Raw genomic sequence first — 24963 nt, 5'->3', positions numbered from 1 at the left:
AATCTAAAGAACTAAGAATGGCGGCGGCTACGATTTGCAACGACAACATCAAGGGTTAAGCGATGATTAGAGTTGTGAATTGTGAGTATTCACAACAAGAACGTCCGATTTGCTTGTTTCGATGTATGCCTATATCGCGTCAAATTGTTGGAGAAGTCGTATGTTTATTTTGAAATAATTTTCTTATTGATTAAACCAAAAATCGAACCGTTAATGACAAAAAACTGATAAAGCAAAAATCGATAACAAATATCTTATTAGTTTGGTTATTGGTTTAGCGTATTTAAAAATCAAAAATAGATAAATCGAATAGATAATACTTAAAACCGAACCGAACAGATACACACTCCTACAATTATCAGATTAAAATATTGGTTACATGCCACCAGGGCAATAACAACAACATACACATATATAGTTTCATAAATGTGGTCTAAAAGTGTACGGAAAACTTATTACTAAATCATAAAGCTAAATAAAATATTTATGAAAAATCCCCAAATCATGTAACTTGCATTTAAGGCAATTTTTAAAAAAGCATAAGTAAAAGTTATCCATAAAAATATTGGGTTGGTTCTGTAATTTCAAAAATTGACAACGACCATATGTTAAAATAAAAAAGATCAGCCCCCTTTTTTTCCATTCTCAAAATTTTGAACTCCAAAGAGTTCAAATCCGATATCAGAAAAAAATTCATACTAAAATCGGAAAGCGCAGGTGAAAACTTTACTTGCAACACTGTCGGTTCTTCACCTCACATCTCGAATCCTTCATCAACGGCTTCTGTCGGTTTGCTTCAGTTCAAAGATTTCCTTTTCTGGGTCTTCTTCTAAATATATACATTTATGTGAGTTTTGTGTGTTATCTTTCAGTGTTCTTGCTGTTTATTTGGTGTTTGGTTCCAATTTTTTCTCCAGAAATATAGTTTAATCCCTTTTTAGCTTTGTGGGTATTCTGAATTTGAGACTAGTTTTGAGTTCTTCTTCTGAATTTCACATTTTCTTGAATTTGTATGAGCTGATTCTTTGACCCTTTTGATCTTGGGATATTATATGAATGAAAATGGGTTCAAACTCGATTGGTACAATCGTTAGGTTTCCCTCCGCCCTATTTCTAGACGAGGAATAATTTGACTACTTGTCTTTCCCTCCTATCCAATGATTGAACAAAATTTCTTTGATGACAGGTAAATTTAGGTGATATATTGGCTAAGTATTATGTCGCTGTTAAGTAGATTTTTCTATAGAAGGCCCCCAGATGGGTTGCTGGAACTTGATGATAGAGTATATGGTAAAGGAACCAGCTTTGACTTTATAATATATTTTTTATTGAACATTGAAAGTGCATTGTATTTTTCTCAACATCTTATTATCTTGTGTTGAATATTTGCAGTTTTTGATTCTTGTTTTTCGACTGAAGTACTGCCTGAGGGAATTTATCAGCTTTACTTGCACGAAATTATAAATGAACTGCATGAAGAATTTCCAGATTCCTCCTTTCTTGCTTTCAATTTCAGAGAAGGCGAGAAAAGGAGCCAGTTTGCGGAGATTTTATGCGAGTATGATGTAACTGTAATGGATTACCCAAGGCAATATGAAGGCTGTCCTGTACTGCCATTGTCTTTGATACATCATTTTCTATGTATCTGTGAGAGTTGGCTTTCTCTTCGAAATCACAATAATGTAATTTTGTTACACTGTGAGAGAGGTGGTTGGCCCCTGCTAGCCTTCATTTTGGCTAGTTTCTTGATTTTCAGAAAGTTACAAAGTGGAGAGAGAAAAACTCTTGAGATGGTTTATCGTGAGGCACCTAAAGGTTTATCGCAATTATTGTCACCTTTGAACCCATTCCCTTCTCAGCTTCGTTACCTGCAATATATATCAAGAAGAAATATATCTCCCGAGTGGCCTCCTCCTGAACAAGCTCTTTCTTTGGATTGCCTCATTCTTCGTGCCATTCCAAGATTCGACAATCAAAAAGGGTGTAGGCCAATTTTGCGCATTTTTGGAAGGAACCTTCTCAGCAAGGATGGATTATCAGCTCATATGTTGTACTCCATGCCGAAGAAAGGTAGAAGCCTTCGACATTATCGCCAGGTGAAAAATTGCTATCACTGCATCTTGTTTATTGTCTTCTTCAATTCTTCTGTGTGGCAACATGATTGTTATCTTTTTGCAGAAGGACAGTGATGTCATCAAGATCGATATTCAGTGTTTGGTGCAAGGAGATGTAGTTTTGGAGTGTGTCCACTTAGACCTGGATCCTGAAAGGGAAGTCATGATGTTCCGTATTATGTTTAACACAGCGTTTATTCGGTCCAACATTTTGATGTTAAACTGCGATAACCTGGATATTCTATGGGATTCAAAGGCACGCTATCCGAAAGGCTTTCGAGCTGAGGTGAATACTTTCTTACAAACTGTCTGATTAGTGTTGTTTAATTGGATCACCTGTGTTCATCATATTTCTCCTCTAATTTATATTTCCTGCTTTGCAGGTTTTATTTGGTGATGTTGAGAGCATATCTCCTCTAAAAGCTCCCACTGCAGCTCTAAATGGTGAGGAGACTGGTGGACTTCCTATTGAAGCTTTTTCAAGGGTACAAGACCTTTTTAGTGGTGCTGATTGGGTTGATACTGGTGATGATGCTGCGTTGTGGTTGTTTAAACAGCTATCAGTGCTGAATGATATGAAAGATTTGTCAATTTTGCAAAGTAGGATGAGTGGCTATTCGTCCCCATTTGATTCTGAAGAAGAAAATAATGCATCGAGCATTGCTGACAGTTTGGACTTTCTGGACTCAGAGAAAGCTAGTAGTCTTACTTATGCTAATACAACAGATGTCAATTTTTTAGATGAACAGGATTCAGCTTCTGATGGAACTTCTGATCCAAAGATTTCTGAGGGTCAAATGAAGCTTTCAATGTTAGATATTGGTCCTGTTCAGTCTCTTTCTGAAAATAACAGTCAATTGGATACTGCCATTGCTCCTGAACATTCAAAGGGAGTTCGAGTTTGCGATACAAGGACTTCCTCTTCTTCTCCGCTACCTTCACCACCTCCGTCACCTGCCCCTGTGATTTCTAGTATAAAAGTCCCTCAATCATCAGCTCCATCTCCCCCTTCACCACCCTCTCTGTTTGGTTCTCCTAGCAAGGAGGTGTCATTACCTCCTCCACCTCCTCCTCCTATAATTGGTGGCCCTTCTTCTGTCCCACGTACTCCTCCACTTTCAATACTTTCAAGTTCTAATAGATCACCTCTACCACCACCACCGCCACCACCACCACCGCCTTCAATTGGTAGTAATAGAGAACAGTCACCGCCAAGACAACCTACTTCTTCAACTTCCCCCGATAGCTTTTCTAGAGGACCTCCGCCACCTCCACCACCTCCATCATCTCCTTTTAAAAGTATTTTATCAACTCCTAAGCCACCTCCACCACCTCCACCACTTCCTAATAAGAGCTTTTTATGCACTTCTGCTCCTCCACATCCACCTCCTGTCCCTACATTTTCTACTTCTAGAAGTGCATTGCCTCCACCTCCACCACCACCACCACCTCCTCCTCCTCGGGGGCCATCTAACTGTAATTTATCAGCTCCCCTTCCTCCACCTCCCCCTCCTTTTATCTCTTCGTCTCCTCCACCTTCCATGTCATCTAAGTGTTCACCCTTGCCTTGTGTAACTCCTCTGCCTCCCCCACCTCCCCCGCCTACCCCTTCTGCCCTTTTCAAAGGCCCTCCACCCCCCGCACCACCTCCACCTCCACCTCCATCCTCTACTTCAAATAGGCCAACTCCGTTGGCACCTCCACCGCCACCACCACCGCCTCTATCTTCATCCTCTACGTCAAATAGGCCAACTCTGTTGGCACCTCCACCGGCACCGCCTCCACCTCCACCTCAACCTCCATCCTCTACATCAAATAGGCCAACTCCGTTGGCACCGCCACTGCCACCACCTCCACCGTCAAGCAATTCTAAAAGGCCACCTGCACCTCCTCCACCCCCTATGGGAGTTCCTAGGCAAGGTTCCACTCCACCAGCACCTCCACCAGCACCAAAGGCTCCTACTGCTCCACCACCTCCTAGGCGGGGTTTGACACCCGCTCCACCTCCCCCGCCTGGTGGAAAGGGCCTTAATGTGCCAGTGCCACCACCTCCATCTACTGGGCGTGTAAGAGCCTCTGTAGGCGCAACTGCTCTAGGGAAAGGGCGAGGTGCAGGAGGTACTTCAATTCCTCCTAAAAAAGCTTCATTGAAGCCCTTACATTGGTCGAAAGTTACACGAGCTATGCAAGGGAGTTTATGGGCTGATACGCCAAACAAGGAAAATACTTCCAGGTATGAATATTTTATTTTGGGGGATGAAAAATTACAATTATAACATTCTGTGTCATTTCAAGTTAATATTTAGAGCTAAATTTTTTCCTATTTCTTGTGTCTCATGAAACTCCTCTACAGGTCGTCATAAGCACTATCATTCTTATGGTTCTCAACTTCTAATGCTTAATAGAATGCAGATATACTAGTTCTGAGCACTTTGAGCTTAACCTAGTTTGTGTTGGGTACTGCAATTTTGTTCTTTATCTGTCTGTTATGGGTAGTTCTGATCAGATTTTATTAATGTACATGACAGAGCACCTGAAATTGATATCACGGAGCTTGAAAATTTGTTTTCCGTGGCTTCAGCTACTGATGGAACTAGCAAAGGTGGAGGCCGACGTGGTTCCAAAATCAACAAACCAGAAAAAGTGCAATTGGCAAGTTATATATGCCGTATCTTGTTTCCAGTCTCTGCAACTGTTATTTTGCCGATGATTTGCTGTTAAACAATTTTATTTAATTTTTCTTAAATTTCTGAGCAAGACACATAATGGACTCATAAGATGAAAATGCCTGTTTCCTTTGTTTATGTTGCTCACTACCTTGTCTTTTATTGAAGATAATAATTCATTTGTCTGAATTCCCTTCTTCTGCCACTCAATCTCACTTTAGAGTGCTTTGTGTGTTGGCAACACTTTGGCTTGTAGCAACATGTATGGACATTTTGATCTTTTAGGCTCAAATCAAACCTTCAACTCCTTCTATACCATGGAGGACTCTATAATCTAGGTCACTCACTTTCTTCGCCTTCCTCTTTCTTCCATGTCTGGGACTAGGAAACTGAATCTTATCTTGTTAGCTAGTACTTCTCCTACTGATACTCCTTACTTTCCCTCTTAGCCAAATAGGCACAGTGGTTCCTAGTGAGGCTTGCTGCACTTCACTAATTTGTAATTGAGTGTAGAAGTTACATTTATACATGGCACTAGAGTTCTCAGACTTGTGCCAATGTAATCTGTCTTCAAATACCACACAATTATGCTTTCTCTCCGTGCCCAAATAAAATACTTGACATTGCGGCAAATCATTTGGAATCGATGAGCATATGCGGATAATGTTGAATTTGCACATTTACAACAACAACAACAACATACCTAGTGTAATCCCATAAGTGGTGTCTGGGGAGGGTGGTGTGTACACAACCTTACCTGACCTGGAATTTGCACATTTATAGGGTCAAAAGACAGTTTAAAGTGTGAATTGTCTTCCATGGTTAGTACATATAAGGTGATTACTTTAATGATCGTAACTCAGGGGGTTTTGCAAGTAAACACACACCTTGGAGGCTTGGACCACATAAATTTTTTGAAATGAGAAATGGACTAAATTACAGGTAGTTCCAAATGACCAAGATATTCTTGACCAGAGTACTTGGTGGGACTGTACTTTTTTTTGACAATGGTTGCAGTTTCTGAATCTATTATAAACCGAAACAGTGCATAGGTTGCACTGAAACCATATTTACAAGAGTATTCTATGATCTACTGTCCTGTGACTATAGATAATCTAAAACATCAATGATAGAGACAGTATCATGGGAATACAACTGGTTACACAAAAAACATAAGGTCAAAATACAATTCAATTTGACTTTCTCCATACTTTTTACTATACATTCATAGCATCTAAGGTTCCTCTCCTTCCAAATTGTCCACCAGATACTAGCTGGGACAATTCTCTATCTAATCCTATCCTTTGCCTGTGTACCTGTTTCTTCCCAGCTCAGGAGAGCTTCTGCGACTCTCCTGGGCATTGTCCACCAGATACTAGCTGGGACAATTCTCTATCTAATCCTATCCTTTGCCTGTGTACCTGTTTCTTCCCAGCTCAGGAGAGCTTCTGCGACTCTCCTGGGCATAGTCCATGAGATGTTCTTGAGATTCAGGAATAGTCTCCAAAGCTGATTTATAACCTTGCAGTGCGGGAAGAGATGGTTAATTGTCTCAACAGCTTCACCATAAAAGAAGCATCCGGGGCCTAGCTGAATTCCTCTCTTCATTAAATTATCTTGTGTAAGAACTGCTTCTCTAGCCAACAACCGCACAAACAAGCAATCTTGAGAGGTGTCTTAGCTTTCCAGATATTCTTCCTAGGCCAATTCCTTGGCATTTGACTGGGTTGGTTTAATCTTCTGTATGCAGTTCCTACTTTGTAAGCACCTTCTTTAGTACACCTCCAAATTAGGAAGTTTTGTCCAGTCTCCAAACCTCCAAAGTTCTCAATTGTACTGTAAAAATCAGTCACCCTTTGAATTTCTCAATCATTCAAATGCCTTCTGAAAGTAATATTCCAACCTTGAGGAGATCATAAGTATGCAATTGTTCTGTGGTTGTGGAGCACTAGATTGTGAATATCTGGGAAAAGAAGTTCCATGATGCCTGCGTCATGCTATTTATCCTTCCAAAAATCAGTTCTTCCACCATTTACCACTTTGATCTTTGTGTTTGGTTTGAACTCATTCCATAACACTCTGGTAGATCTCCATAAGCTCACACCATAAGGTGTAGTACCCTCTTTGGTCATCCAACTGTCACTCTCATATTTTACTTCGATTACTTTGCTCCATAAGTCTGATGATCATTGGAATACTTTCACAACCACTTCATTCTCAGAGCCTTGTTTTGTAATTTGAAGTTCTTGATCCCTCCCCCCCCCCCCCCACACACACATTTTTTTTGCTTTGTGTACTGATTTTCACTTGACTAGATGGTAGCCTTTTCTCTCCTTATTTCCTTGCCAAAGAAAATTCCTCCTGATGCTAACTAACCTATTGATGATCCCTTTTGGAATTGCATACAGAGATATCATATAAGTTGGGAGTGCATCAAGCACAGAGTTAATCAAAGTCAGTCTGCCACCTAGTGATAGATATTGGGATTTCCACCTTGCCAGTTTCTTTTCACTCTCCTCCACTACATCATTCCAGATTTCAACAGATTAAGGCATTCCTAGATAAGTGGCTGATAGAGTACCAACCTCACCACTTAGAATTGATTTCAACGCTTCCATGTATGGTAATTAATTCACAGGGTACAAGTAGTTCTTCCTCCGGTTGACATGTAAACCAGAAATACCTTCAAACAGAACCAAAATCAATTTGAGGATTTTGAGTTGCCCTTCATCAGTATCACAGAATATCAAGGTGTCATCTGCATATTTCAAATGAGTAAGCCAACTAATACTTTCGTAAGTCAATATCAGTAGTAAATCTGATCCAGAGACTATTGGTCAGTAGTAAATCTGATCCAGAGACTATTGGACTGCCCCGTGACCTTCACTTTCAACACACCTAGTATTGGACTAAATTCACAAGTTCCCTTGCTTCTTGTTTCCTTGGCAGCTGTGTTACCTCCAATTTGGACTTTCTATGACCTTCTTCATGTATATTAGTATATATCTTTTTCTCTCCTTAAGAAATGAATAGTAAGTGAAGTTACTATTGGAGTTATGCTCAAGTCCTCAGTTAGAGGCCAAATTGGAAGGTTAGGGACATCTCATGGACTCATTCTCCAGATAGGCATTATCAAGCAAGTCTTTCATGTAGTAAAGTGAGTGTTGTAGGATGAGTATGTATCTCTTTCCTTCACTAGGTTAATTAAACAATTAATATTGGATATGTTTAAAAGAGGGCTTTTAGTGGTAACTTGTGGCTAACAAGGTGGAAGAAAAGAAGTGGACAGAAAGGCTTAAATGGGTTTAACATAGGTGAAGTTTCGAAACAAGCATGCCCATAAAGAGAAGAACTTGTGGTTTTTCAACCCGGATGTGGATGATTTAATTAACTTTGGGTGGAAAAGTCCTACTTTCTCCATCCCGTAGGTAACACCATTTCTTTTTCATGGAAGTTAAGTTAGTTATCTTTGATTAGAGGGATATCCTAGGGTAAGGTCCTTCATCTCCAATGATAAGGTTGGGATTCAATTAACCAAGGGATAAAGGGGGAAAACCACTCTTGAGCCTCCTAGGCAGAGGGTTTATCGGATGGGGTCAATTATATAAAAAAATAACGGTTGCCTTTGAAAAATTCTTAAATACTTTGAGATGTAAACTCATGTAACAGAGTAATTTTGTTAGACTGCGATACATGTCTAGATGAATTAGAATGAAAGGGTTGCGGAGGCTGTGCTCATGATGGGCACTGCATCCCATGGGGATGGCCATTGACCATGAATGAATTGCAGTTCACTTGCTTCTTAATTCATCCGTTAGTGCTAAATTGGGAAGAGATAGAACACTTCTATAGAAAGAAACTTCTAGTTTTCAAAGCTTTCACTATATAATATGAGATCACTATGGAATGGTTGGTGAACAGTCTATAGGTGTTGGCTTCTTTTTCTTCCTGAGGTATTGGAGGTTTATTTTACAGAACTCCCATTATTTATACCGAAAGACTGGAAGTGTTACATTTTGGTCCAACTGTTAAAAGATCGGGATATTATTTCTTAATATATGTTTTTTCCAGATTGATTTGCGCAGGGCATACAATTGCGAAATCATGCTTACAAAAATCAAGATTCCCCTGCCTGATATGCTTGTGAGTTCTTTTTGTGTCTTCTTGTTTCTACTATCAGCTTCAATACTTTTATCTATTTCACTAGTTCATGTATCCTAGCCAACAGGCGGGTCTTTTTATAATAGCCTTTTATTGTTTATCAGAAGAAACTATTAGATTATCTGATCTTTACTTGGGCTTTAGGACAATCAGAGATTTTAGAAATTGAGCTGCTTATAATTTAAAAAGTAACACAAACTAAACATCCAATAAAATTAATGACTCACAACGTGTTTATCAATTGAAAATCAAGTAACAAATGACATAGACAATTGAATGTATTTGTTATATGACTTTATTTTCCAAAAGATTACAATTTAGTTCTTTTTTTCCCTTTGTACATTTGCTAAAACTATTGAAGTATCTGATGAATCAAATAGATATGCAAAATTATTGAATTAGCTTCATGGGTTTGACTAAAAGTCAATTCTCAACAAAAAAAGGAAAAGATTGTTGTATGTATTGAACTCTACATACTATAATCTTTATACTTGATCAAAAAGATTATAGTATGTATTGAACTCTAAATTGAAATATCTTCATTTCTGCTTGATAAAAGTACAATATATGGATTAACTATCTATACTTTTTCTCAACAACGGAATGAAGAACGAATATATCGGTTAACTACACATTACGTTTAGGTCATACTCAGAGGAGTTTGGTAGTTTGACTATTATATGATAGCTGTTAACCTATTACAATTCTACTCGTAATTCAGTTTCGAGTTAGTTATGCATTTCTAGTATTGGTGGAGTTTAATGAGCACTTTAGAGTGTGGTCAAGTGGTTTTTCTAGTAGAGACCAAAACAAAGACTAGGTGGTTTTCCTCATCTGATTGCTTTATGGAAGGTATAGTTCCCTGTACCTATGTTGGTAGGAGGTGTCAGGTACCCTATAAATTAGTCAAGATACGTGCACAAGTAGGACCGGACACTAGCGTTATTGATTTTTTTTTTAGCCGGAGTTCAATGAAATGAATAAAGAGACCTTTATTTTGATACAAGGAGAAAATGAGCTTTGTATGGAAATAGAAGTTATTGTAAAAAGAGCTAGCTGTAGAACTATTAATCCAAAAGATATTTTTATTCTTTTATATTTTTGATAAATGATAAATTTATTGAGTTGAAAACTTGAAGAGATCAAAATTAACTGTTAAACTCTATGGATATTTTTCTGCTGAAATTCAAAAGAATGACGATACAAATTGTATAAAATATTCTATCCTTTGGCTTTGTGGTCAAAATCATATTTTCATAATGCACAGTATCAATATGCTGATTCATGTGTGTGTTCAGTATGTGTGGTGAGCATTTCTTTAGGAGCCTCATGCATGGTTTCTTTGGAAGTTCTTTTTTTCTTTATTTTGAGTTTTAATGGAGGAACATTGAAATGAATGAAATATTTGCCATGGATTTGTTTTTACTAATATTACAACAAGAATTGCGCCTTAGTTCCAAACAAGTTGGGGTCCTCTATATGAGTACTTGCGGCCATGTTCATGTTCATCAATTTGAACTCATCTCATGCCAATATTATGCAAATATAAATAAAATTTCTTTTTACTGGAGGAAAATTTACCCTGGATTTCTTACAAATTATATTTGTCTGCATGTCTTACAGAATGCTATTTTGGCTTTGGATTCATCAGCTTTGGACATTGATCAGGTTGAAAATCTGATAAAATTTTGCCCGACAAAAGAAGAAATGGAGACATTGAGGGTATGATCCCTTTCTCATTCTACAGTGCTTGCATACCATGGCAAAGTTTTAACTATGATAATATTTTTTTTAATATGTGTCTAGTCTAGTCATTTATTTTGAGTTCATAAGTAATATTAGAGGTATCTTCTGAAATTTGCTTCGATTCTTCATTTAACTCTTCTTTTTAAGGGAAAATACTCCATATTGAAGTTTTTTGCCAGTAGTATTTGGTAACAAGAGTCAACCTTTACATTTTGCAATTGCATTTAACGTTTGAATGCTAGTTAAGTGAGTCATCGGAACAGAAGTAGCCTATAATTTTGATGATGTGCCATTCGTTGTAAGTAGCTGTGCAGATTGATGACCATACTTCAATGACCCATTTGGCCGTTTCATGCTTATACAGTATGTACTTGTATCTATGCCGTGCGTGCATGCTCATATGTCTGTTTCAATATCTAATTACACAGATACCTATTTCTGATGACTCCCTTTCCTGGTGGGTGTGGATGTGTATAAAAATAGGCATATATCAGTCTTTTGTGTATGTAGATCCATACTTGTTTCTGCTTGATTTTCCCCCCTCTTTGTAAACTTAGTTGTGCTAGTTTCTTGACAGTCTATTCTTGCCATTTGATATTTAATTGTAATTTTTTGATTTGAAAATTTGATCTTACTGGTTATGTTCTATTTTCCAGAACTATAATGGGGACAAGGGAATGCTTGGAAAGTGTGAGCAGGTCTTCTCCAATTTGACCATATATGTGGGGAAGTGTACAAATTTCTCTATCCTCTAAGTTATGAGTAATTAACCGGATTAGTAATACCTGTTTCAGTTTTTCCTGGAGCTGATGAAGGTCCCACGAGTTGAGTCCAAGTTACGAGTGTTTTCATTTACTATCACTTTTTCTAATCAGGTATTTGCTCTTGTACTTGTTAGTGAGCTAATGTCTATGCATTCTGCCATTCATTTTTCGTTGACTATAATATGTTGAATTGTTCAGGTGAATGACTTGAGAAGTAATCTGAGTATAATTAATGATGCTACTAGAGAGGTATTTTTAATACCTTATGAAGTTTGATTGGGCACATTCTGATTTAACTAGATTCTAACTGCATTTCCTGGTTGAGCAGGTGAAAGAATCTGCCAAATTACGTCAGATAATGCAGACCATTCTAACATTGGGAAATGCACTGAATCAGGGTACAGCACGAGGTACAATTTTCTAAGATCTAAATCTCTATGAGAAAACAATCAGTTCTTGGATGGAGGCACTGTGACTAACATCTTTGTTTTCATAATTACATTGCAGGATCTGCTGTAGGGTTCAAGTTGGACAGTCTTCTTAAGCTTTCCGACACTCGTGCTAGAAACAACAAAATGACCTTGATGCATTATCTGTGCAAGGTAGAACTACTGCATTATGATGCCTTTCTGTTTTTACCTGTATATACTAGTATTGATCAATTAGCTCCAAATTGAGAAGAATCAAAGGTGACTTAAGCATAAGTTGAATTAGATTAGTTTGGCTCAATGATGATTGGCGAGTAGCTCAAGATTGGGTTGAAAAAGTGCCAAGTTAATTTGAGGTCTATGTCTTAACCCATCTATAACTACCACAGTTTCACTCATGATACAAGGGCCATAAGGTAACCATGAACGGCTGATTTAGAGGAGGCGAGCAGTTTGAAGGTTTCAACACTCAAAGTCAAATGATTTTTTGTTTATGTTTTAATAAGAAAGTTAGGAAATTGGGTAATCGTTATGTAAGGCATGACTGGTAGGTGTGGTAGTTTTGGCACAAGGGGATGCTACGAAGATGAAGCATGCATGAGGCGTGGTGAAGCAGCACTAGTGGGAGCCATAGTGTACAAGCAAGGTTCACAAACATAAGTGTGGCATGATGCCCGACAAAGCCATGGACGAGGCTAACAGAGAGGAGGCGAGCGCTTTCAAGGTCAAACGATTCGTTATTTTAGTTTAATAATAACGGAAAAGAAATTGGGAACCGTTGCATGGAGGCATGGCTGGTATGGATGATAGTGTTAGCACGAGAGGATGGTCCGATGATGTAGCATGCACGAGGCATGGTGAAGCACAAGTGGGAACCATAGTGCACAAACAAGGCTCACAACATAAGTATGGCATGGTTCTACACAAAATCAAGGAACATGCGCGAGGCTTTAGAATGCTTGGTAGTACACTTAGTAGTTTGGGAATTACTAGAACTATTGATGGGTTGCTTGATCCATATTATTTACAAAGGAGAGATTACTCCAGCAAAAGAGGTTAAGCATGTCTAAATGCCACACATGCCATTAACACTTTAAAACTTCTTGATTCATACTTTGTCTAAGTGTAGAGGCTTGCTTGTGTCGAGCCACACCCATGGGAAACTAAACCTAGCGTCTATCATTGGGGATAATTTTAGGTCCAATATTAACTCCAATACTCTAAAATGAAATAGAAGATCAAACATGAAATTAGGCATACAAGACTATCTAATAGAAATTAAAAATTTCAATCTTAGAGTATCTTGCCAAATGAAACAATTGGAAATAAAATACACAAAAAGAACCTATTAAATCACCCAAAGGAAAGTCCAAGTGTGTATAGGTGCTTCTGTTGACCACTCAAACAAGAAGAAGTCGGTGTAGCAGATCTTTGAGAGAAGGGTTTATTCATTATTAAGGAGACCGAATTGCAATAAGAGAACTCAAGGCGAGGAAAGTCAGCTTTTAAAAATAAAATCTGCAAACTAATCCATCTTATATTGTTCAATTTATTTTCAATATTTTTCAGTTGCATTGTTCTTTGTTTCGTTCTACTTCTCCCTTCTTCTCTTATATTAGAGTGCCTAAGGTTCATTTTCTTAAATTTGTAATTCCAAATCCGTCCCTGTTCATTATTTCGGGGTGTCAAGTATTTACGGGCCTATCAGCTGTGAAGTACACTCAAGTGGGAATAGGCTAAAGGGAAGGTTATATGATGTTTATATCTTAAAATTCTCGCTTCCACTGGTCAGCTGGTGCAAATAGATTGACTGCAGGAAATATTCATGTTATTTCATCTGCACAGGCTTGTACAAGAATGCTGGAGATATTACCTAATACTTCGTAAATTATAAACCACTTCAAATCTTTGTTTTAGAGAAGAGATAGAGGAATCCTCGCTCACAAATTTGAATTGAAAAAGCAAGCCCAGATTCTTTTTAGTTAGACTGTATAGTCTGGTCCGTGTCTTTGTTAAAGTTTGATTGCTATCTAAGTCTCATTTTGGCCGCCTAAGGATAAATTTGCGAAAGTCCTTATTTGTACAAATTTTTGATCAATGAGGAGATAGCCTTCCATATTTTTCGATTTGGATTCCTAAGGTACTGAGAAAGGTGTGTTTTTTCACTTGGTTAGCAACAAGAGGGGTGATCTTGATGGATGATAATATAATGAAGAGGAGAATTACTTATGTTGGCTGGTGTTTTATGTGTAAGGGATCGGGTGAAGACGCAAATCGTCTTCTAGATTGTGTGACAACTTCTCGGATATGGTGGGAAATGTGGTGTTCGTTTGGTACATTTTGAGTGATGCCCCTCACTGTATAAGTAATGTTGTTCAACTGAAATGGCGGAAGATGAAGGAGGAGACACAAGGTGTGGAAGGTATGCTCCACTTGCACTATGGGTTTTGTGGAGAGTGAGAATTAGTAGGAGAGCTTTTGAAAGAGTAGAGTGTAATTTTGTACAGTTAAGGAATAGCCTCTTGCCCCTTATTGCTTTTTGGTGCACCCATGAGGTTCCTGTATTATAGAAGGTTGAGTGTCGTTTGTAGAGAACTATATGTTTTTGTATATATTTTCTACTTTCAGTATACTACGTGTATGCCATTGTTTTGCTCAACTATCAATAAAATTTTACTACTTTATCCAAAAAATGCAGAGAACCTTTAGTACTAAAAGAACCACTAATTTGTTTGGAAAGCCAAATGATGTGGTTATTAGTATGAAATGGGTCCAAATGAAATGTTGTGCTATGCATGTGAGGATTCATATAGCTGACTTCAATTATTCTGTGATTAAGGCATAATAATAGTAGTGGCCATTGTTTTGACATGCTGAAAAAATTAGGAAGAAAAGGAAATATTCGAATAAGAATTTGAAACAGCATCATATTGCCAGTTTGAGAGCTCTTAGAAACGGGCGCTTTACCATGCATACCAGTTCTACATCATTTCCAAGTTACAACCACTTAACAGTTATATTTTTGGTGTTTTGCAGACAATTGATGACAGCTTAAATTTGTTACTAATTTGTTCATGTACAAATAATCAAATAGCAAAAACAAGTAGTTTGAAGATATAAATACAAGCTACTCCTAACTCTCTTATTAATGTTTGATGTTTCTCATGGAATTTGGAGAGAGATAGTGCATTTGCTTTGCTAGCCCTGCTGGAAAAAGTGAGAAAATTAAAAAAAGAAGGAAAATAGATGCTGAAAATTCACAGCAACAAAGTGAAGTCTTGACCGGGGGGAGATTTCGGAATTTAGTTATCAATGATGAAAATATCAAGTTAGAAACAACTTTAGACACACACCAGTGATGAGATTAAATTACAGCATAAACAATGGTGAAAGCAGAGAACTGACGAGGACAGGGTTGGAGAGAGTGGGGGTGCTGGGTGGATGATGTAGATTGCAAGTCTGGATAAATATTGCTCTGCTGAAGTGGTTATAACTATGAAAGCGGCAAGAGAGAGGTTACTCTATTTTCATGTCTCTTCTGTAGCTTGTATCATCTGAGTTTTTCCCTCTTTAATGACAAAGGTGAGAGAGATTTCAAAAGATGATATAGACTGATAGATCACTTGCCACACAGGTGGAAATAGGAGATGGTTTTTAACAGTTGCAATAGGGAATCAAGCATAAGAATTTTGGGATTGGGGATGTGGATTCTATAACGGAGAGCAAAGCTGGGGTTGCCCTGCCTTTAGCCAGCCTGGAGTTCTCTTGTGTCTTAACTCTTCTACATATATATGTGTGCACTTTCCAATGTGATGCCAAATATGTAAATCTGTTTTTTTGTCAGCTCCTTGCTGAGAAAATGCCAGAGTTGCTTGATTTTGACAAGGATCTTGTTCACTTGGAAGCTGCTTCTAAGGTACCCTTGCTATTTATTATGGTCTTCATTTGGAGTACTACTAGTATAAAGGTGAAGTGAAATGTTTGTTTACGTCATATTATATGGTTAGATCCAACTGAAGTCTTTGGCTGAAGAAATGCAAGCAGTGAGTAAAGGTCTTGAGAAAGTTGAACAAGAACTTACTGCGTCCGACAGTGATGGTATAATATCTTCAGGCTTTCAGAAGGTGAGAAAAGAGTATAGTAACATGTGAATTATTCCTACTTACCCAATACGTTATTGCATGTACTTCCAAGTTTATGTTTCTTTTTAGCTTTAAAGTTTAAATTTTGAAGGTCATATGCTGATGTATTTTGTAGAAAGCGGATTCTGGTATTGCACATGATTCAGTCTATTTGACCAAAAGTGATCCTAAGTTTTGTTTATACGTTGAAAAGATCATAAATTGCAATGTCTAAGTGTATTATCAAATTCTCTAGATTTTCTTACGCCAAAAATGAAATGAATGGCATTGTGTGGATTCCTCTTTCCCCAGGTTTCCTTCATTATACAAGGATCCCTATTTACTATTAAAAAGCTTTATTCTGGATAGTTTGAGAAGACAAAGTAAGGAAGCAGGTACCGCTGATTTAGAAGAGTGATATGTGTCCCCAATGGATGACATTTGTGTTGTTCTAAAAATCATGTGAAAAAGGCTTGTGCCGGGAAGACCCCCATTTGGTTTGTATTGGGCATGGTTTTAGAGTGGAGTCTGACTGGTGATGCAGTCAAACTTGATTGTGATGTCCTCGATTTGGTGTACACCTAATTTTGTTGAACATTGAAATATGCGGTTAATGACTTGTACATCCTTCTCAGGTGTTAAAGAATTTCCTTGATACTGCTGAGGCTGAAGTCAAGTCTCTCACTACTCTTTATATTGAAGTGGTGAGTTATCTTGCATTCATTATGTCATATTTTAAATCATCCTGGAAGTTAAAGCCATGCCAAGTTTGCTGATTGTTTCTATCTTGGAAATCTGCAGGGAAGGAGTGCAGACTCCCTATCCTTGTATTTTGGCGAGGATCCAGCTCGATGCCCCTTTGAGCAAGGTTAGAGATATATATGTTATAATTTTTCTTGCTGTATTATCACCTATCAGTCATCTGGTAAGATTTCTGGAAAAGAAAAAACTAGAGTCGCTTGGCTGTTTTACATCACTCTTGGTAATATAGCTATTCCAGTAGCGATAATCAGTGATACAATCTTTTTAGTTGTCTGTCTTTAATGTGAAGATTATGGGATGCACCATTTATGGCCTTTGTAGCTGTTGTTGAGTGCATATTGCCATTGGCTGGATTTCTCGAATTGCATTTTTCCGGAGGATCTTTTTTAACCGATGTGAAAATTGCTTCAACAGATTTTTCCTCACCAACTCTTTAACCGGGCATTTCTTTAAATCTTGTTTTGATTTTTGTGACAAACTTTGCCGGTCTTCATTTCCTTACTTTCTGGATGCAGTGACACAGATTCTGGTGGTGTTCATGAAGATGTTTAAAAAATCACGTGATGAGAACGAACAAGCAGCTGATGCTGAAAGGAAGAAACTGGAGAAGGAAGCATTGAAGGAACAAGCAGCTGCTAGTTCTTCTGGGAAGAAAGAAGTTGGTGATGCTGATAGAATAAAACTGAATTTTCGAAATCAGTTACATGCTGTGTGATCAGTTCAAATTGACCAAAGCTTATAGTACTCCATAAACTGCCAGAATCAGTCAAAATTTACTTTCTTGATGATACGGAAGGCTCTGCTCATATGCCACTGTACTTGGGTGTACGATTTAAGTTTTATAGTTAGTTATATCTGTACATAATTACCATAGTTATATTGGCATTATTTTTTTGCCATTTAGAATCGTGCACAATTGCCATTGTTACTCCATTTTTGTATCCCGAAGTGGAAAAAACTGAGACATTAAGCATAGAAAGGGTTTCCAAGTTGTACATATTGAAGTTTCATTTTGTACCAGAGAAATTCAAGAAAAACTTATCTGGAGTGGCAAATCTGTGTACCTATGTTTTTTTTTTTTTTACTACAGATTCTATTTAATAGCAATGGAAGTAAAATCTACTGCTAATGCATACACAAGGAATCTTGAAACTCCAAAGGAAATGACCACTGGAGAACCAAAGCCAAAGGCTTACACTATAATTATAATGACCTTAAAATGAGTGGTCTTGAACTTTTGAGCCCTGCTAGTTCATAGGCAAACGTTCAAGGTTACAAATAAAAAAATGTTAAACTTGAAGTTTTGCTCATGGAGCAAAGAGGGTCAGATGTATAAGACAAATATTATTGTATGAGGAGCCTGAGCACGATAGAGGTATATTGCTGGCACCACTAACGGCATTTTCACGTGGACAACTTAGTATTTTAGGGCTTGAGTGGAGCCTTTCTATTGCCTGATGCTTTATATTTGTAACCTATAAATGGTAGCTTTTGCACACCTGTATAATTCATGCTGCTTCAAGATATATAATAACAACATTTTTTTTCCAAGTTTTACTTCTCACCATGTTTTTGCCTTATAGCATTTATTTCATCAAATTGTTCTCGAAGCTGAAGCTAGCAACACCAAATTTAGTTCTCATTTGCATCATCAAATCCCTAAAGATTCATACCAACTGCCACAGAATTCATTCAGAAGGTGATAATGAACAATTATTAGCCAATAATTACAGTAAATTTTACTTAAATCCCATAGTGATTCTTTCCAATCACACTCTATCCCTACTTTTTTTAAAAATCACCCGAAATTCGGTGGAATTCGAATGCATCACGTACGTCCTAATACATCACGTAAAGTGATATATCCGATCGATTCATCGCTTAAAGTGATGTATCCAACGTCCTGATACATCACATAAATGATGTATCCGAATAATACATCGCATAAAGTGATGGATTTGATGTCCTCATACATCACGTCATAGAATACGAAAGAGTAAGAATTTTTGTAATTTTTTCGAATGATAGAAATTTTTAGAGAATATGATAAAAAAAGTTGTATTTAGATAATCTTTCCATAATTACAACATTAACAAGTATAATACAAATGGATCTTAGAAATAGTTGATTTGTTTCCGAAAGAAAATTAGAAAATTACATCCAATGGCATGAAGGACTTGAATTGGAAATCACACTTGCAGATAAACAGTTAACAATATTCAGATTAGGAATGTGAGCAATTTTATGCCAGTTTCTCGTATTCCCTTCTCACACCGCTTTTCCACTTCTGGACATCTCCAAACTTTTAAACTTGTGAGGGCCTGTTAGGTGCAGCAATTCCTCGGGTAAATAATTTGGGTCATGTGTCAATTAAGAATAAATAGTTTGGATTGAGTCTAATTTGAATAAATAATTTGGGTTGAGCCAAATTACTCACCCTAATTTTTCTTTCAATGTGATAAATACTAAAAATAAAATAAAATCCACATTAAGAAAAAGTGATATATTAGTGTTGTTTGATGGTTGTTCCTTAATTTAGATAACATCAATCAAATTGAGCCCCCCTAGAAAAAATATATAAACAACATGAATAGTTCTATTTGATGTCTTTTCCATGATCCAGAAAGTAGTAATCAACAACTGTTAGCCAATAATTACAGCATTAACAAGTACTTATAATACAAAAGGATCTTAGAAATCGTTGAGATGTTTCCAAAAGAAAATGAGAAAATTACATCCAATGAGAGACACAAGCAGAGAAACTCACTCTATATACAGATTAGGAATGTGAGCAATTTTGTGCCAGTCTTCTCCTATTCCCTTCTCACACCGCTTTTCCACTTCTGGACATTCCCTAATTGTTAAACTTGTGAGGGCTGTTAGGTGCTGCAATCCGTCGGGTAAACATTTTAGCATCTTACAGTTATTAATAGTCAACGTCGTGAGTGAAGTTAAACCTTTCACCCCTTCCTCGGGGAGACTCTCTAATGACTCACAATGTTGAATTTCCAGATACTTCAAAGCATTGAGACTAGCCAGGCTGGCTGGAAGCTCTTTGATATTCGGGATATTAGAGATTTCCAAGTATTCGAGATTTGTAAGGCTTTTGAACATCTCTTCTGGGAGTGAAGCGTCCAAGTTATTCCTAATGCAGAGTTTCGTAAGAGTGCTAAGATTAGATATGGAGCTCAAACCTGTTGCATCCCCCCAAACATTCAATTTCTTGACAGAAGAATGGGTCGGAAAAACAAACATAGGGCACCAGGAAATACTCATCTCTTCAAGCATAGGGAACTGCTCTTCTCCTTCCTTTTTCACCAATCCTTTCAGATTTAAAAAATCGGCTATAGAAAGTTTTCTCAGAGATGGAAACCTTATTCTTCCAGAATAAACATCATCCTCTTCAATATACTCCACCTCCATAGACCCCTCGTATAAAGTTAGACTTTCTAGACAAGGCAGCTCACCAAAGGCTGGTAAGCACGAGCAGTTTTTGCAACCATCAATTGTAATAGATACGACATTTTCCAAAACTGAGTGATTAATCCAGTCTGGGAGACGGAATCCTATGAAGCCACTGATCTCTAAAAATTTCAGAATATTGGGGTGTGGTTTGAGGGCTTGAAGCACTTTAACTTCTTCTGATTCATATCTACGTGGTTTGAGGGCTTCATTATATCTATGTGGTTCATCCCAACTCAAGCTTAAAGAGTGCAGATTTGCTTTGGCAGATAAATTGGCTTCTTTTGCATCCATATCATTCTTCACTCTCTCAAGGTGTTTGATTGAAATTGAGCCATAAAGATTCAGATTTCGTAGTTCACCAAGTTGAGAACCTTTCCTCCTTCCCACAACAAAGCGATCTAGAGTCTTAAGGCATGTCAAGGATCCAATCCTTGGTGGCATACAAGTCAATTGATAACAATGAACAATTAAAAGATTTCGGAGACTACCAAGTTTACTTGTTTGTTTTGGCAAACAAGAAAGTGACTGGCAATTACGTAGATCAAGAGTCTGCAGATTTTGAAGCTTGCATAATTGCTTTGGAAGACTACGCATAAAAATGCCAGACAGGTTCAAGTATCTTAAATGTATAAGATCTCCAATGGAAGATGGTAACTGCTCAAGGTTTGAGTGATTTAAATTAAGCACTCTTAAAGAGACAAACTTTTTCAAGAGTGAAGGAGAGTAAGAAGGCACCCATTCAGCGAAACCAATGGACATTTTATGTGAGTAATCTTTTACATTTATTTCGCGGATATTGCTGCTTGATGCGCTTGCTGAAAACAGAGATGTAGCCAAATCATGGATGAGATCATGTATCTTGAAATAAGTTTTACCAGATTTAACTTCAATCTCTTGGAAGAAAGACCTCAAGTATAATTCTTTCCATACTTCATTACCCACATCCTCTAGCTCCATGTTTCCTTTTGATAAAAGAAAACCGTGTGCCATCCAGAGAGTGATGAGATATCCCTTTTCCATTTCGGTGTCCTTTGGAAATACCGCGCAATATGCAAAACATTGTCTCAAATCAAGTGGAAGATGATGATAACTCAGCTTCAGAGAAGGCAAAACAGAATTTTCATCTTGAGGTAAATTCCAAATCTCACTATCTCTCACATGTTTCCATTCACTTTCTTCCCTCTTGAAGCGTAAAAGACCTCCAAGAGTCTTGGCTGCTAGAGGCACACCCCCACATTTCTTCACAATCTCCTTTCCAATTGCCATAAGTTCAGGATTTGTTTCCGTTTGGTGCCCAAATGCACGTTGCATGAACAACCACCAACAATCTTCTTGAGACAGATTTGACAATTCATATGATTGCAAAGTTCCCATAATTGATCCAACCTTTTCAAGACGAGTAGTGGTTAGAACAGAAGCACCACTTGCTCCAACCTTCAATACTGCTCTTAAATTAGCCCACTTCTCTTGATCTTCATTCCAAACATCATCTAAGACAAGCAAGTATCTTTTGCCGTTCAACAACTTCTGAAGTTTCTTTTGAAGTGGAGCCAAGTCCATGTCACCCAGGGCCTTTCCTTCAATAGATTCTACAATTGCCTTAATCAACCTCTTCTCATCAAAATCATCTGAGACACAAACCCATATCTTTAGCTTGAAATGCTCTGTCACTCTCTGATTATTGAAGACCATTTGGGCAAGTGTTGTCTTTCCTAGTCCCCCCATACCAAGTATTGGGAGGACGGAAAGTTCTTGGGTATCACTAACATTGTTTATCAGGATTTTCACTACCTCATCTTCTTCTTTGCCCCTTCCATAAACTTGTTGTTCAGTTAATATAGAACCTGGTACAAACAATGTCCACATGAGAATATTATTACATTCAAGCTTATTAGGAGTCAGCAGAAAATAGTGAATATTTTTGCACAATAAAGAGGTATGGATGAGCTGAGGTGCAGGTTGAAAATCTTTTAAACTTCCCCTCACCCCAAAAATACACATGAATTTGATATGGAAAAGGATCAAATATACCCATGTGCCATCGGAAATAGTTTAAGCCTGGGATAGGACATAGGCTCTCCTGAGCTGGGAAGCAGGTACACATGCAATGTATAGGATCAGATGGAGAATTGGCCCAGCTAGTGTCTAGTGGAAAATTTGGAAGGAGAGGAACCTTAGATGCTATGTTTTTGGTGTAAGCAGTTGTACTCAATGCTATTTTCTCTATCATTGATGTTTTAGATTCTCTATAGTCACAGGACAGTACATAGAATACTCCTGTTAATATTGTTTCAGTGGAACCTATGCACTGTTTTGTTTTATGATAGATACAAAAACAGTTACCGCTGTCAAAAAAAATATAATATATTTAAACTATTTCCCATAAAACATGAGTATACTTGACTCTTTTTCGAATTTGATAATTGCCAATAAAATGAATATAAACAAAGTTGTTGTGATACTAATTTAAGATGAGCACCTGTTTCTCGTCTAGCAGCTTGTCTCTCTATAATCTTTTCTTGCAAATGAAACTTCTTTCTTTCCTCAGCAATTGCATCTAGTTTTTTCATCACTTGGTCCATCCTTTTCCCGACCTTATGACGGAACGGGATAGCTTTCGGATGATAACGACCATATTCAGACTGCAAGAATCGTGTGGCCTTAGTTTTATATTCATCCAAGATGTCATCCACTTCATATGTAGCAGCATTGAGTTTGTGCAACCAATTTTCTAGTGGCTTGTCCTTGAGTTGCTTCTCCTGAGCATCTTCAAGGACGGCTTGGATTGTGGAGAAGATGCTTGAAAGCCTTTGGAACTCATTTTCAAAACCGAAAAGCAATACAAGTTCCCCTTTAAGGAAAGAAGTGAGATTGTCTAGCACAACTTGAATGAAAGCTTCAGCCATACGTTGAATTCACTATTAAGAATATTAGATATGTGGAGGGAGTCTAGCTAGTGTGGGAAATGTAAACAATGAATCTGTAATTTTGAAATTGTGGGACTTGTAATAATTACAAATCCAATTATTTCATGGAAATTTCACATATGGAATCTCAATTATTGGTCTCTAGTTGCCCTAATTTGACTTTTCCTTACACACAACAGATCCACAAGGCACAGTTTTCTCAAGTATGTACTCCATAATTATTTGATTTTTGAGAATCAAACTTGTTTTTTAATTCAATATCTGTTAGTTTTTTTTTTTGTTTTAAAATGGAAAGCATGCTAGCGGTTGGAATTGTAGCACAAGTTCAATGGGTAAATAATGAATATATGATTTTGAGACAAAGTACGTAGAATAAACATTGGGCTGATTGGGCTATACAGTAAAAAGACGTTGAAATGTGTTTTGATAAATATTTAATAATTTTTTCGATAGAAAATTAGCACACGTGATAATCTAGATATAAAATTTTAAAAACAGGATAAGTTAGGTATGTTTTTAATAAAAATTTAAGTCATCGATGATCACTTAAAATTGTCCCATATTTTATTTAGGCATCTTAACTAATCAATTTTAACATATAGTTAAATGGCATGTATAACTTAAACCTTTAATAAATGGTTTAGCTTGGAAATTGGTATGCATATTCATGGAAAGTGGTAGCTAGCATATATGTATTTGAATATGTTTGTTAAAAAAATTATCTTTTATATATAGAGTTTTGAATTGCTATTTATTTGGTTTGTGAGATCACCACTCCATTCCTTTTACTTATCAATTTTAGCAAATCAATATAGATTTATTTATTTATTTCTATTTTATCCTTATCAATAAGCAACTACTCTACGCAGCTTCTTGCTTTGCAAATAGATATGGGATCTATACCTGGTGTGCAAATGGGTTAAGCCTCAGAAAGGAAGAATATTACAAGGCAAATTTGGAAAAGCTCTTTGCATCTTTGATTGGAAAGGAATCCCTTTATAATTTTACTTGCAAATTTGTTTTCACTTTATTAATATCATGGGAAAAGCTCAAATATATCATCGAACTTTGAGAAATAACTCATTTATACCATTCATTAAAAGTTTGACTCGTCTATGCCATTGTCGTTTGAAAAAAGACTCATATATGCCATTATTTTTTAACTCCGATTTTTCAAAACCACTCAAACAATTTTTAACACTTTTCTATTAGAGTTTTGAATCAAATTTACTCTTTTTGCTTCTTCTTCTTCTTCAATACCACATGAAAAACACTAAAAACTCCAAATTTTCAACTTCTTCAATTTTTCACAAAATCATCTCAAATTTCAATAGTAGCATCCCTCAGAGCTAAATATCATAATCTAATATCTTTTGATCTCGAATTCAACTTAACCCAAGAAGGCACACTTAAAATTTCAAAACTTTAACTCCTTTAATGACAGAAGTTTTGCCATAGCTCCAAATTACTCGAAATTTAGAGCATAGATTCAGAAAACACTATGTCCATGTTCAAAGTTTAAGTAATTTGGAGTTGTGACGAAAATTCTAGCATTTAAAGAGGTCAAAGTTTTGAAACTTTGAAGAAATTTTAAGTGTATCTTGTTGGGTTAGGTTGAATCCGAGCTCAAAAGATATTGAGTTTTAATATCTAGCTAGAAGGGATGCTACTATTGAAATTTGAGGTGATTTCGTTAAAAATTTAAAAAGTTGAATTTTTGGAATTGTTGGTATTCTTCACGTGTTCTTGGTGTTCTTGAAAAAAAGGAACAAAAAGAGTACATTTAATTCAAAACTCCAATTGAAAAGT

At 37.0% G+C, this 24963-nt stretch overlaps 2 protein-coding genes across 3 annotated transcripts; one reads left to right on the top strand and one right to left on the bottom strand.

The window, feature by feature from the left end:
- The first annotated feature begins 641 nt into the window (after nucleotides 1–641).
- On the top strand, nucleotides 642–17817 carry LOC129889582 (formin-like protein 14). Its single transcript, XM_055964950.1, has 18 exons — nucleotides 642–847; nucleotides 1187–1290; nucleotides 1393–2096; nucleotides 2179–2400; nucleotides 2498–4347; nucleotides 4643–4766; nucleotides 8852–8923; nucleotides 10565–10663; nucleotides 11344–11385; nucleotides 11482–11562; nucleotides 11650–11700; nucleotides 11780–11861; nucleotides 11959–12053; nucleotides 15724–15795; nucleotides 15887–16003; nucleotides 16636–16704; nucleotides 16802–16868; nucleotides 17278–17817. Exons 2-18 carry the CDS (start codon nucleotides 1218–1220, stop codon nucleotides 17475–17477), a joined length of 4020 nt encoding a protein of 1339 aa, XP_055820925.1. The 5' UTR covers nucleotides 642–847; nucleotides 1187–1217; the 3' UTR covers nucleotides 17478–17817.
- Nucleotides 17818–19339: 1522 nt separating this feature from the next.
- On the bottom strand, nucleotides 19340–23365 carry LOC129889583 (putative disease resistance protein RGA1). Of its 2 annotated transcripts, none has more exons than XM_055964952.1 (2): nucleotides 22259–22562; nucleotides 19340–22071 (listed from the first exon to the last, which is right to left on the bottom strand). In XM_055964952.1, the coding sequence occupies exons 1-2, from the start codon at nucleotides 22455–22457 to the stop codon at nucleotides 19526–19528; spliced, it is 2745 nt and encodes a 914-aa protein (XP_055820927.1). In that variant the 5' UTR covers nucleotides 22458–22562; the 3' UTR covers nucleotides 19340–19525. The 2 variants fall into 2 exon arrangements, with proteins under 2 accessions (XP_055820927.1, XP_055820926.1); XM_055964951.1 differs by lacking the exon at nucleotides 22259–22562 and adding an exon at nucleotides 22707–23365 and having other exon boundaries at nucleotides 19342–22071.
- Nucleotides 23366–24963: the final 1598 nt, after the last annotated feature.

This window comes from Solanum dulcamara, chromosome 5 (genome assembly GCF_947179165.1).
Source record: "Solanum dulcamara chromosome 5, daSolDulc1.2, whole genome shotgun sequence".
In the NCBI taxonomy this organism is placed as follows: Eukaryota; Viridiplantae; Streptophyta; class Magnoliopsida; order Solanales; family Solanaceae; genus Solanum; species Solanum dulcamara.
This window is presented reverse-complemented; position numbering and strand designations above follow the sequence as displayed.

Excerpts from the sequence above, each read along its gene's own strand:
- LOC129889582 (XM_055964950.1), top strand. The coding sequence starts at position 1,218 with ATGTCGCTGTTAAGTAGATTTTTCTATAGAAGGCCCCCAGATGGGTTG. Across the intron at positions 1,291-1,392 it reads ACTTGATGATAGAGTATATG|TTTTTGATTCTTGTTTTTCG; the intron begins GTAAAGGAACCA and ends GAATATTTGCAG. Across the intron at positions 2,401-2,497 it reads CGAAAGGCTTTCGAGCTGAG|GTTTTATTTGGTGATGTTGA; the intron begins GTGAATACTTTC and ends CCTGCTTTGCAG.
- LOC129889583 (XM_055964951.1), bottom strand. The coding sequence starts at position 23,133 with ATGGCTGAAGCTTTCATTCAAGTTGTGCTAGACAATCTCACTTCTTTC. Across the intron at positions 22,072-22,706 it reads AGCTGCTAGACGAGAAACAG|GTTCTATATTAACTGAACAA; the intron begins GTGCTCATCTTA and ends TGTTTGTACCAG.